General features: G+C 36.8%; 1 protein-coding gene across 1 annotated transcript in view; it reads right to left on the reverse strand.

Annotated features, from left to right (window-relative positions):
• The window catches only part of Mdy (diacylglycerol O-acyltransferase), a 91,114-nt gene that overhangs the window by 28,398 nt on the left and 47,920 nt on the right, over positions 1 to 14,796 (reverse strand). Inside the window, exon 6 of the mRNA XM_072893126.1 lies at positions 894 to 1,043. Coding sequence (XP_072749227.1) covers positions 894 to 1,043 — 150 coding nt within the window. The remainder of the gene's footprint in view (positions 1 to 893; positions 1,044 to 14,796) is intronic.

Consider the following 14,796-nt stretch of genomic DNA (forward strand, 5'->3'; position numbering starts at 1 on the left):
CATCAGCTCGCTGCTTTAATGTCGCTACGGCTGCAGAAAAGACAGAAGAAGGGTTAACATTCCGCATTGTGGGTTTATTGGAGAAAGACCGTTCATATAATTTGACTTTGTCGCTCGCATCTGAATAATCGATACCGACCACGCATCCGCTGCATCCAGCACCGGAAACATAGGCAGACCTGAGAGATCGATAGTTTAAATTAAGTGGAAATTATTTCTCTCCACATATCTTATGTATACATATATATATAGTTAGATATATATTATATATATATATATAGTAGAGTAGTCACACTCATACGCATATATACGAATTGCGCATACACATATATGTCACGACGATGCATGCATACATTTCAGAAGCGTGCAAATACCGCGAATGCAGTGAATTACCGATTCGTACGTAACATGTTTGCACTACTTGGATGTACGCATTATCTGTAAGCGTAAATGCACGTAACGACGCTCGTAACGACGCAGATTTACGCCGTCGACTTCCGCCCGAGCGAAGAACTTCCGTTTAAGTAGGATTCTGACGGCATCGATGAAACGTGTTACAGCATTATAGCACCATAAAAAAAAAAAAAAAAAAAAAAGAAAAACAAAAGAACATACGGCAGATGACAGGTTACGTAAAAAAATAGTCATTCGTATGCGTTGAAACAATGATATAGCGAAGACAGTAAAATAAATCGTAAATATGAGTATGCAAAAATATACCATAAGAAATATTTTTTCCGTCCTTTTGTTTTTTTTTATCTTTAGCCTTCTGATAATAATTTATGTTGCAGACACGCACAGAAAATATACACGCATAAATATATAGCGATAATAAAATACACAAAGCAAAGAAATAATAATATATATCACTTTTTATATACATATGTACTTACACTGAAGATTATTGTAGGACAACTGACGTCTCATTCCGCCTTGCGTAGTTTTCTTTCGGCTGCTCAAGCGGCACCACATGTTCACTTGTATGTACGACCATAACTTTAAAAAAAGTATGGCGTACAGCATGCACACGTACATCGCACCAACTGAAACAACAAACCGTAAAACAGTATTAAAAGCGAAAATATTTTAAACATCGTAAAGTTAATATTTTTGTTTTTAAATATTTCATGTACACATATTTATTATGAACCTCGTCGCTTAAGCTTCAGTGTAATACCTATCCTATTTTCTTTTTGCAGCAATATATACATATATGTATACATAATGGCCACAACTTCTCATCTCGTTGCAAAGATGACTGCATACATGTATAACGGCTGTAAATTTTTCCACTTGTATAAATGGTCGACTGTCGTTTAATTACCTATCCATATTCCCATTGCAATCCGAAGAATGTCCGTTATTATTATGCGAGATGCTAGTAATCGCGTCGTTGGAAAACTTCCAGTGTGACACGGGGTGACGAAGGCGACGCCGGCGTCGGCGCCGGCACGATCCTCATATTTTCCGATATTTCCATCGGGCATGAGTCTCTCTCGCGTGTCCCGGATTGTTCGTATCTTAATTAAATCGCGTCTGCTAGCAAGCCATCCCGATCCCGAGGTGACGAGATTCCGCACAAGCGGAAGGACATAATTTCAGTGGAACGAAACCATTCTATTTTGCCTTGCCCCTTTCGCTTTTACTTTCGCACGCTCGCTTCTCTTACCTGTAGCCTGACTCTCATTTACCTGGCGCTAGCGCGCCTAAAGTGTCAGCACAGATTTATATCGGTACTCGCGCTATTAATTCCTTAGGACAGAGGGACGACAAGGTGGGAGATAAAATATTGATTGTGAGAGAAAATTAAAGTATCCTGATAAATGGACGGGGATACCAGGCGTACGTACCGTCATTCACTTTGTTGGAATTAGTTTGCGGACTATCGAACAGGAAAATAACAGGTAAACAGAACGTTGGTTCATGTGCTCGTAACAATCGGCGACAACGGCGGCAGCGATGGCGCAAATCACAATCGTTGAAACGATCGAAAGCGACAGCTCTTCCCTCCTCCCCCTCCCTGCGCCCCCTTCCTCCCGGCCGCAACCGATGGGCGATAATGGGGAAACGAGAGAGCTCGAAGCAAATATTACACGACGATGGTATCGTTCGTTAATGTATACATACATGCTCGTCGGCAATGCACGAAAGCGGCAAAGCACTTCCGCGAAATATGCGCCGATGCGTGTATTTGCCACCCTCGCAGGACCGCGGCACGCTAGTTAAACAACCCTACATACATTGTAATGCAATGAAAACTATCCTCAGAGTACACTTTCACAACGAGCTTGCTGTAATTCTTTCCGCTTTTTGCTTTGGCACTTTCCCCATTGTCGGGCAAGACTCACGTCCTTCTCATAAAAACTGTCTGAAGAAAAGAGAAATTTTTACTAAATTTAGATGACAGATGTCAGTATCCATAAAGTGAGAAATTTAATAAAGTAAAAGTGTTTTCCGCAGTCCACCTCGATCGGCAGTTGTTCGACAACTGCCAAATTGCATTAGGCGTTCGACAGTCAAAACGCGTCTCGGGACGCGTTTTAGTGCGCCGTTCATTGCCGCTTATACCGTTTATGGCTTGTCGTCCACACGAGTATTCGCCCGAGTGAACAGGCGACGTTATACGCGCGTATCGAGTGCTCGTACATGCCGAGGTAATTGCCAAATGTCGTGACGCGCATATATATATATATATATTTCGCATATGCGGTCTGTTGCAAAACGACGCGACGGATCTACCGGGTGAAAACCGCAATCTAATCTACATCTCGTTATCCTCATGAAAAGGCATTCTATAATATTGGCTGAACGGGTCAAGGTCGGGCGAAGTGTATCAGTTATTTTATTCATTCGGTTTTGAAAGAGTAAGAGAGAGTTTTTTCTGGAAAAGTCAAATCCATGAATTTTTCCATAAAGTTAACAAGTAAGAAAAATATTGTACCATTAAATATATCTTCTATTTTTTCAATACAATATTGCCTGGCTTTTACAAGATATATTTATTTCTTTTTCATCCACTTTAAAAAGATCACGATATAAATAATCTTCTTTCTCTTTCTTTCTGAAAAATACGCAATTTTCCAAACATTTATTTTTACCTTGTTTGTCTTGCTTCGACAGGAGAGTATATTTCTTCGTCCGAAAGAGTACCGAAATTAAACTCACCATCTCATCGACACCGTGAATCGTTCTGCAAAGTTATTTAGCGCAAATGCGACGGATATCCTTCGAACGTCTCCCAAAGGTACAGTAAAGCTTGACGGAAGATTACTTTTCACTCTTCGTAAAGTCATTAAATTCCCGCATGTTTGATGAAGGCTATATTTCACTTGATATAAAAAAAAAAAAAAAAAAAAAAAAAAAAGAGAGAATTATCGCGACGAAATGCTCTGTCGATAGAGGTGAGCAAGACTATCGCGCCGGTGCACCCTGTATGGTCGAGGCGTATCAACGGGAGTACATTGTGCTACCATTGGTGTTCGATGGGGATGACGTACCGCGTGTGAAAATAGTTTCTCAATTTTCCACGGCCGTTCGCCGAACTGAGAAATTGCTAGTTCTCGTCGGTGGACTACTATTGTCGTCTGCTGCACCTCGAGACCCACAATTCCCGACCTCGCCAACCCATTTTCAGCCCTTTCGCTCTCCATAGAAATTTTATGTCGACAAGACCCGATACACGCTATAAAACTTTGAGTCAAATTCGTGTAACTGTAGAATTTAACATCACTGGAAATTAATTATTTATTATTTATTTATTTATTTATTTATTTAACAGAGGAAAAAATTCCTTTAGTACAAGAATTAATACAATAATAAAATATTATTAAAAGCATGTAAAAAAAGATAATTTACCAAAGGTATTTTTAAAAGAACAAAGATTTTAAATATTGAAAAATAAATTATCAAATTCTTAACGAAAAAAGCTTGAATTCGAATAAGCTCTATAATAACATCGAGAGTCGATGATATCGAGATTCTAAATAAAAATTTTTTGTTAGCTTGGAGAAATAAAATCACTGATATAATCGTTACCTTTTCAATATTTCATATAAAATTTAATAAAATAAAAATTTCACGTAATAGAATATTATATCGGATAACAATGTTAATAAGATCTGAATCCATTCGATATTCGCAAGTAACAATGGAGCAGTTTTATTTGATATATTTATATTACTTCTCTTTTCAAATACCGCGCGCTGTGATATGTTACAGCGAGAGGTAAGAATTCAGTTCTCTGCAAACGTCATCTGTCTTTGCTTCGCGCTCGCGTTGGCGGAACTTTTTAGATACACCTCGTACAAGGTTAAATTAATGTCAGCTCCTGAACGGACGGAGGAACAAACAGCGAAACACAATTTCCAGCGAGACCGCGCTTGGTATAACATTCCCCGGCGAATTTCATCGTGCACGCTTCCGTGCGCACGGCAAGTATAAAAGAAAGAGTCAGATCAATGATCAAGACTTTCTTTCACGGAAGACACACTCGACGATACGTTTTCTCGTCTACGAAGCTCAAGCATCACAGACTTTTTCGTTTCAAAGTGCACACGAAAATAGTTTCTAATCAAAATGCATCAATTCGCATTTCTTCGTATCAGACATGTTGAGATAAAGGGGGAAAAACGATAAAAATTGAACCAATTTTTATCAATGAATTATAAGAGATAAAAATTATTTGAAGATAGATTAGTTATGATTTTTTGTGTTTCGGTCACACATTTTAGCATACAAATGTTGTAAAAAATATTTATTTATTTATTTAAGAGAAGAAAATTCCTTTAGTACAAGAATTAATACAATAATATAATATTATTAAAAGCATGTAAAAAAAAGATACCAAAGATATTCTTAAAAGAACGAAGATTTTAAATATTGAAAAACAAATTCTTAACGAAAAATGAGAAATGTAGAAAATTCAAGATATGTGAATATTTTATCAAAGATTTTTCCACTAAGTCTTAAAAACGTCTTAAATGAATACATATGTATATTACAGTGTTACTTAAATATAAAATAAATCAAGATTACGAAATTTTATAATCTTATGTATTAAGTTATACATATTGTATATATACATTTAATTATATATATCAAATAAATATAAAACTGAAATTACCAGAGAGAGTATTAATATTAATATAAACCGTTTCAATTATGCAAATATTAATTATAAAATTCGTAGTGTTTTTTTTTTCTTCGTTTCTCTACCTCTCGCAAACAACTTTTTCTCTGACGTATTATTTTTTCACGTCAATTCCGCCGCAGTTTTTGACGCATTCAAAGCTACTCTATGTGCAAATGTATCCTGATCCGTGAAAGAAGAACCATTCTATTAGAATCCATCTCTATGCGTCAGCTAAAACAAAGCAATGAATTGTCTGAATTTTCTAGTACGATCGTGAAAAAGCGTGCCGTAGACCACGTCCTTCTTGAGATGCATTTGAGATCGTGGATCCAGCTTTCATACTTTATATCAACACGCGCACAATGGAACTCGGTGTGAATTTTCAAACGCGTACGGTACCGATCTACAATAAAACTCACCGAAGAATCTTATCAAGCGAGATAACTCGCTCTCTTACCGAGAAACTGGTATTTTGTTCTTTGTTTTTCGACGTAATACATCGGTTCCCAATTCGGCCGCTATTGTTCCCCAGAGGAAAGTTCTTTCACTTTTCTACTCTGCTCTTCATCCTTGCTTTCTTTTTCTCTCTTTCTTTTTCATATAAATATAAGAGAGTTAAAAATATAATTGTATTAAGAATCAAGAAAACATGTTATCGTATTTAATTATTACATATTATACTAATTAACGAGAAAACACGAGAATTCTAATTATTATATCTTTTTAATGTGACGTTGGAAGAGAACTTGGTAACTACGGCCTGATATACCAAAGGTAATACTAGTCGTATTCACTGCGCGTCGTTAAATAACACCTATAGTTTTCGCGATTGTTCCTATACAATAATTAATTGTCTATGATAATTCGTACTATTTGATATATGATAGGAAGTGACAGATGAAGTTTAGAATTTATTTCCGAGCGACTATGCGTATTTTATATCGCAATATCTGCACATGTATATGTACGTGTCCATTTCAGAAGCTGATATTCTTTCTCCCGCCGATGTAATTCGATTAATTCCTTTGTCAGGCGGTATCGAAGTCCGCGTCGAGACGAACAATGTTACGGCTGCCGAACGTTTCTGCATCGCGTGCGCATTGCACTTGGCGTGACAACGCGTGGAGATGCGAAACTGCAGCGTCCGATACATTTTCAAGCCGACGCCGACGTATAAATCGATGCTCTCGGAAAAAAGTACCGGGAAAAGAGGATGATAAAAAGAGGATCGAGTTGTCTGCTACGGTGAAACGGTATATTTCTGACGCGATCGTAATCGGAGACCGGCGCGGTGCATTTTCGATTCCACGCGTTTCCCGGTTGCACGCCAATGTGCGTGAAAATTGGAGAGCCGGGATAGGAAGCTTTACGTTTCAAATTATGCGATCCGATATTAGGTTCAGTTTCGCATAAAATGCAGAATTTTACGTTAATAAATTCCAGGGAATGTTTGCAAGAAAATATTAGAAAAGATTTAAAATTGCAATTTGCAAAATATGCATATTGAAGTTAAAATATACATAGCTCGACTAATTATTAAACGAATGACTCTCGAATAGTAATTTGGTATATTTGCTAAAAATTTCTACATTTTTTATCAAACAATAAAATTATTGTCGATATATGTACGCTGTATGTATCTCAACGCTCTTTTTACAGCGTTGTTCGATGAATTATTACCAGTCTGGAGTCATTGCCGAAGAAGAGCTTAATTTAATGCGGTAGCGAGATATCTCGCGCATTAATTTAATAAAACAATACGCAATTAGCGTGGGCGCTCAACTTTCGTGAATGAAGGCCGAAATCAGTTTGCCAAGTAAAGTTGCGTGTTACAAATTTTCGGCACGTCGAAACTTCGCGGTGTTTGGCAGGCGTATAATTATATCGGTAAACGGCAGAGCGTATAATTCCATGCAATGCGTTACGAGAAGCGAGATGTGTCACGGGCATAGCTCGAAGCCATCTCGATGGAAACGGGAAAGCAACATGATAAGGGTATTTACAGCTATATCTCGCACTGTGAGAAACTACTTCGTGTATATCTCGCGCAATTTCGATTCTCGACTATTGCAACTAACACGTTGCTTGAAAATCGATAATGAAACCATCACACCGACTTGCACAAATGCTGTAATATTTATTTATCAATATTGTTCGCCAAACTCTGTTAGATTTGTTAGGCATCAGATTTCTTTTTTTAATCTGTTTTAAATAAGTAATATATATAATATTAGATATATTGATAGTTTTATCATCGACAAAATAATAATTTAATTCTTACAAATCAATAAGAGCCTGCTAATAAGAGAAAGATTTCATATTTTGATGATTATAATTAATTATTTTGTCAGATTTAATCAAATCTACTTTATAAAAGTGACTGGGCATTTTTGATAAATTTAACTGCCAAACTAGAATTAAATATGTTATTATATATATATAAAATCCGTATTTTGCAACATTTGATTTATATAATCGTATAGAAGCTGAGATTGCGTCAATCAAATATTTTGCGTTTTAAAAATATTAAATCGCTATGATTTATTTTTTAATCCTTCTTCAGTTTTATTTAAATAAAACTATGGTTAATTATAAAACGAAATGTTTATATTTGAAAGCAATTTGGAAGAGTTTCTATTTGCAATTGCGAGGAAAATAATTTTCAACAAATGTTCGTTGTCAGATGTATAATTTTTACCTCGCCTTTCTATTTTTTGTTTACATTATCGCGTGTTAGTCGAGTATAAACTTAGCTTTTCACCGATACAGACAATATATAATATTTTCAACAAAATATAAATAAGGTAGGTATGTCATTATTTCAAATTATTATTTGTTCAAAACATTTAATTTCTTAAAATTTTTAATCATGGACTGAAAGATTTAAAATTTCATTTGATTTAAAATTTTATAAAATTTTATTTCAGTTTTATAAAAAGCTCAAAATTATATATTAAAAATTGTAGAAGTTATAAAATAAGGATACCTTTCGTTGTCACTTAGATTAGAAATATCTTTCTAAATACACATCGATTAAGGAAATTTATTATCTTCACGAATCCGGCCGTTTATGTTATGTCCGCAAACAATTCACGACGCAAAACGTTAAGTTTTCTCACTCGAGCCATGCGAGTGGCAAAGCGCGAGCTTTATTTTCGACGATATCCGGCCGGATGCGAGCAATAAATTTGTTCCCCGATCTGTTGTCTCAGGGGCCTTTTACCTTTTACACAGGCGTTCGTATTTCGAGACCGATCGCCGTTCATAATTCACCTGGCACGTGTAATTCCCTACTTATGTCCTAACAATTTCTTCGCTCGTTCTATCGCTATCCCTCGATCTTTCAAGACCGTTCCTGATTCTGGCATGGTATCCAGTTGGCACAAGGATGTAATCACCTCGCCGGGCTGCCGTGCGTGAAGAAGAATCTTGGCAAAGGGCACGCATTTGTTTCACGCACGTCTACTGTGTGCGAAATCTTGCCGAGACTTGCAATTGGCTATTCTACGAGATTTTTTTTTTTTTTTTTTTTTTTTTTTTTTGACAAAATGAAAAGCCTAAAATGGCTGAGAATAATAAACATGAAGATCAAGACCTTAATTGATTTTATTGTAAATGTTAAACGTTAACTAATAAATTCTCGTTTAATTCTTAATAAAAAGATTAATTTAAACGTATAGATAAAATGTTCGTATTATTATTATATTCCCTCATTATAATTCATGAAACGTTGCAGCATTTAATATTGTGATGGCGAATAACATAAATTTAATATGACTCTCTTTACTATCAATAACGATATGATATTGATGCGGTACGCACTTTTGCTGGTAGTCGGCACGCATTCGTTTTACCAGAGAACGCACACGTGCATTACCGGGAAAGAGAGAGAGAGAGAGAGAGAGAGAGCGTGATATCTTTTGCCAAGCAGTCAATAGATAACTTTAGAACGCCAGATCGGGCTTGTCGTTTTGTAATGGAAGGGTGTTTCTCTTTTGGCGGAGCTGGCATAAAAGGAAGACTCCTTGAACAACCAACGCAAGCGCATCGAACTCGTTTTTATTCTCCCCATCCCCATTTCCCGCCCCATATTTTCAATCTCCGGTCGAAAATGTTATTTTTCTGTGACTTTTCGACACGCTGCAGCGCGCTTTTAGTCTCGCACAAGCAAAATGTACAAAATGCCATCCGTTTTGCGAGCGCACAATCGTAATGCTATTTCCGCTTTTGAAGCAATTCTCGAATGTCGTAATCTATTAAAAATTTCAAATACGCCGTGATTATAACATATCGCTCACAATCAGATTTTATCGCAGATTTATATAATTTCTATTTAATTCCGAATAAAGTATATCTATTGTACATGCTAACTAATAAAAATAATGTAGATTAAAAATGCAAAATTCCCTTAATTATTTCTTAAAAAGAAAAATGTCTCAAAATTCAATTTGCCGTTATCTCAACGCATCGAATTGTCAATGCTTCGTAGAACGGAATATAAATCGTTCACAGTTGAAGCGTTAATTGGAACGTTTCGGAAACGCTGAAAAGACGGTCGAATGTACGGCAGAATCGCGGGAGTGACCGCACTCGTGCATTGTTCACGCGATGTATCGTGTCACGGCTTGGCCGCTATCCGCAGGATCAGAGACACCATTCGCTTCCGCAGCGCGAAACACTCACGGTACGACGTTCTTGGCCTGACCCGAAACCCTACGGAAATTCGGGCTATTCTCGCGCAAGACGCTCTCGAGACATCCTCACTATGCTACTGCCCGCTCGGATGTTTGCGGCGGAAAAGAATCCTGTAGAATTCGCAAGGATAGGCGAGCGGCATTCGGCCGCAACTCGCGGGGCACGCCGGTGCAACGTCGAAACAATGCGTGGGAGATCCAAATTGGACGCAGCTCCCAATTCGAAGTTTTAGTAGATGCTTCGGAGCAAGAGTAAGGAATATAAAGCAACACCTCTCGTTTATATTTCAAATGAATCATACAAATTGTCGATCCATTCATCCTCTAATCAATTCAACTTTCTAGTCAATTCAAGTTAATCAAGTAGGTTCTTTGGATTTTAATATATATATATATATATATATTTTTAATGTTTATAATTATGCAGACACATAATCACGTAACGTGATTTATCTCAACGAAAGTGACTTGAGAATTTTGTTGACATTGACATAGAAATATTTTGAAAAATCTATCGAATAAAAGCTTTGTTTTGAAAACTAACGATATGATATTAAACAATATAATTAAATGCCGTAGCCATCAATATTAATGTTGCAAGATCATGGCGGACTACGTGTACTGGAATTTCGGCCTGACTTTCGGTGACGTAGCGTTGGCAAAAGCGGGTTCACTTCAGCAAACTCGAACCCACGAAATCCTCCAACGAGTCATTCATTTCCACAGAATTCCCCGCGACATCGAAGTCCCTGTTGTAACACGCTTCTCTCCGCTCGCATTATCCATGCGGCAACCAATCTCGTAGCCTAATTTTAGTCGGATTATCTTACATAATAGCATCAGTAGCCATGCTCTGTAATTTTTATATAATATAAAATGCTGATGTTATTTAAAAGAGAGAAGAAGAGAAAGAGAGAAAAGAGTTTTAAACATTTACAAAGATTCAATATATATCTATTTCTGTATGAGTTTTTATTTTTCATATAATAATAAAATTTTTATATAGGTGTAATAGTAAAGTTTTTGTAATATTAATATAATTAGAGAGAAGGGAAATAAAATGATCTCTTATACGTGTTATCGCTAAAATAAGCAAAGAATGGCAGACCAAATTTCAGCTCACCTTTTGATTACAAATGTAGATGGAAATTATTTTGACGGGCGACAGATGTTGTACGCACACACGTATACATATATCACGTGTGCGTCGACATCTTCTTCGTTCCACCCCGCGACATTTCATGCTACGTCGAGTCTACTGCTCGTTTGAAATCTACGAAATTGGCTGCGCATTTCCGTTAACGGGTTCCGCCGCGAGACGACGGGATGAATTCTCCCCTGTTTGCCGCTTTTTTCTTTTCCCGTCTAGCTCTGTGTACATGTATGTATGTATGTGTGTTTGTATACTCCCTTCTTTTTTAATTTTCTTGTCAAAGATGATCTTGGTGTTCAAGTATATGAATCAATATTAGAACGGATGTTCTCATTCTTTGGGATGATCCGTCTGATTGCTATAAATTCTAAAACAAGCTTCTCGAGTTTAACAGTGGCATTCAAGTAAATTAATGGTATAACGAACGGACTTGATGTCCCTTTGAACTCGGTGAATACAACTACGTGCCTATATTACGTGATAAAATAGAGAAATGCTTGGATTAATGTATCTTCATTTACCGCTTTTTATATTATATTTTTCTCTTTATCCCTTTTACTTTTATGTCCATGTAACCGTTGTATTTTCAGTAAAATCGAAAATTAAGTAGAAACTCTTCAATTTTATAATATAAGCCTTTGGACTTTAATTTAAATCTTTAGTAGTCGAAGGAATTTTAATAAGATAAAAACAAAGAGACTCCAATTTTTCAATTGTATTAGGTTTTCTTTGTTTAAAAAAGTCACAAAAATTTATAATCAATGCTTTTGATCACAATTTAATAATTTGTTTTAATTGTATAAATATGTAATAAAATAAAAATTGTAAAATAATTATATTGTATTGAATTATGTTAATTATAATTAATTATAATTAATATAATGCCTGCTTTTAATAATTAATATTTCTTTAATTAAACGTATCTATTAAACAAAAATATACTGATTGTGAATTTCACAGAATATACTTTGTCAATGAAACATTGGAGCAAACAGCAAAAGTTCGTTATTCGACGTATCGCTGATTCTCTCATTATACTTTATTACAAATTAAACTCCTCAGAGCGCTCTTCGAGATAAGAATAGATTATTTATTCATGCTTCGGTATTTCTCCTTCACAATGGTAGTGCCCGATGCTTGCGGGCTCAGCATGCGGCTTCAGCATCACGTGTTGATTATCGCAAACGAAAATCTCCAGTCGGGCACAATCTTTACGAAAAGAAAATTTCTCGAAAATAAAGAATGCCATATTCAAACGTGGAATTTCGTCTAAGTCCATTTTCTACGCCGCGTGTTATTTTCGAAAAATCAACCATTTTATCACTCCCTCAATTCATATTTACATACCAGCCCCTCGCGTAACCTCCGAAGAGGTACAAACATTCTGATGAGCAATCTACCACGTCAAGCTTTCCATGTCGATCGCAGAAGACTCTGGGAGAAGCTCGAATCTGATTCACTCCTCGCGCTTCTTTGTTCCAACCTACTCCGTCCGTTCCTGCCTAAATCAACAGTATCCTTCAGCGCTTCCGCGCGACCCTTCTGTACACAAAGTACCGAGTGTCTGGACGTGCAATTTGTAATTCCGGTGGAACTCATCGGAGGAGAACTAGCTCTCACCGAAGAACTGCTGCTGCATAATTTGTAATTCCAAAGAGCATCGGAGTCTACGAGGCGCTCGCGGATGATGTGGTAAGGAAAAGGCGACCTGATGACGGGACCGTGAGTTGATGAGAGAAAAAGCAACTGCGAGTTCACTTTTCTAAAGATTCAGAATCGTGTCAGCGTCAAAAAATCGTGTAATTGTATTTTTTAAAAATTCACTTTTAAATCAACAAATGTATTTAATTATCAAGGATCATCTTCGAGCAAGTATTTTCTTTCCTTAAAAAAGATGGCGTGCGACGAAAAGCGTAAAATATTTACTGCGTACAGGACAGAAATTAATCTCAAACAGACTTCTCGCGTTATTCACCGGCAGAAGTTTTCATTTGCTGAAGTAGACGCCGGTAGATTAAAGCATAATAACGAAGTAGTTATTCCGCGCGACCCGTCCTCTCCTGGGAGCCGGACAGGGGAAGGAGGGAGGGGGAGGTATGGTCGAATTAGGAAGCGGACCCCGATTTGTTATTCAAAATTCGCGGAAAGGCGTCCGCCTATTCGCGCTTCCGGCTACGTTCGAATGTAATTTCCGTTTCCCGTAAAGCTTCTACCTCCGCGCAGCTTCCGTCATACTTGTCAGAAAAGCGCGACGAGCTTCATCTAACCCCCTTCCTCTCAAAACCGCATTGCGCATGCATATAAAACGTTTGTAAAAATGTGCATTTCTCAGATGACAAGCTTATACGCATAATATAAATTTAATAAGCGGAAAAATTATATATTGCATTGTTATACCATATAAAAAACGTGAGTTTTATTCACTTGTTTGAGAAATAAAAAAAAAACATTCATTTCCACCTGTGTTTCGCGTGTTATGTTAAGTCTACACTTAAACAAAATTAAACATTTTTAATAATATTCCTAACGTAGAAAAAAATATGTTATAAAAAAACTATAAAAATTTAAATAAAACATCAATTATATTCTTGCTCACGCAACCATCTCTTGCTCTATTTCTTCTTCCGTAAGAGAATTCTTTTTGCCTAATTAGTTATTCATGTTAGGATTAGCATTGGCGAAAACGAATGCTGCGACAACCGGGAATATCGCTTCACGAGACCGTAATATAATATACGAGCGAAGACGTTTTCACTCGCGGACGTTAACGCTAACATCGCGTCTGCGTAAACAAGAAGCGCGCAGAATAAACGTCCGTCTGCCCTAATTTGTGAAAGAGTTTCAACCGCGGCCTTTGTTCCGCGAAGTGCGATATTGCATTTCCAACTGGCGTCTGCCATCGCGCCGAGATTTTACAGGCTTGTCGTGTACTCGTTACAGCGTCACGTTAGCGTATCCGAAAGGGGGTACATCGTCCCGGTAAATACAAACTTTTAAGGTTCATGCACACACGTATCGTACATCTCATAATCAGAGCGCACGTCACCGGCACGAGAATAAAATCGCACAGGATTTATATATATATATATTTTTTTTTTCATGGATAATAACAACAATAAACACGAATTTTCTCGTTTTTTTTTTGACAGTCTGTACCAACGTCAACTCATGTCGTATCGCACTGTATGTATGAACGAACCTTTATATGTGGCTGCGAGGTGCGTGCGCAAAGTGCGCACCACGGAGGCGAATTTATGGATCGGCTGCGAAATTGAAAGCATAGAGGCGGAGAATTATTAGAATGCCCGGGTTATATGTTCGAGTATATCCGCTTGCTCGTGACAGCTCGCCGCGAAGAGTGTGCAGCAAGAATTTGCGAATACTACGAGGGGGGTTGGTAATTTCGAGTGACTAGATTCGCACTCGCGTCGGGCGCACGGAAGTTATTACGTCGAGATGGATAGTTGTCAATGATCGAAAACCAGGAAAAATATTGGTAATATTATACTTCAAATATAATAAAATAATAAAAGGTATATCATAGAAATCGCAAATATAATGAGAAATAAAAGATCTAAATTATTATTATGAATTAAAACATAAAATTCGTCATTATAATAGCTATAATATATATAATAAAGCATAAACTAAAATTAAAAGAAATAGAGGCCCTAAATATTACTAAGTAATATAAATATATAAACAATTAGGCAATAAAGAGCCGACGCAGATGTAGGGCGTGAAATAATTTTTTACTAATTATTATCAGTCCGTAATTTATTAATAATGATCCAAACATTTCGGACTCCTTTCGAGCT

The sequence above is a fragment of the Anoplolepis gracilipes genome, chromosome 1 (genome assembly GCF_047496725.1).
Source record: "Anoplolepis gracilipes chromosome 1, ASM4749672v1, whole genome shotgun sequence".
NCBI lineage: Eukaryota > Metazoa > Arthropoda > Insecta > Hymenoptera > Formicidae > Anoplolepis > Anoplolepis gracilipes.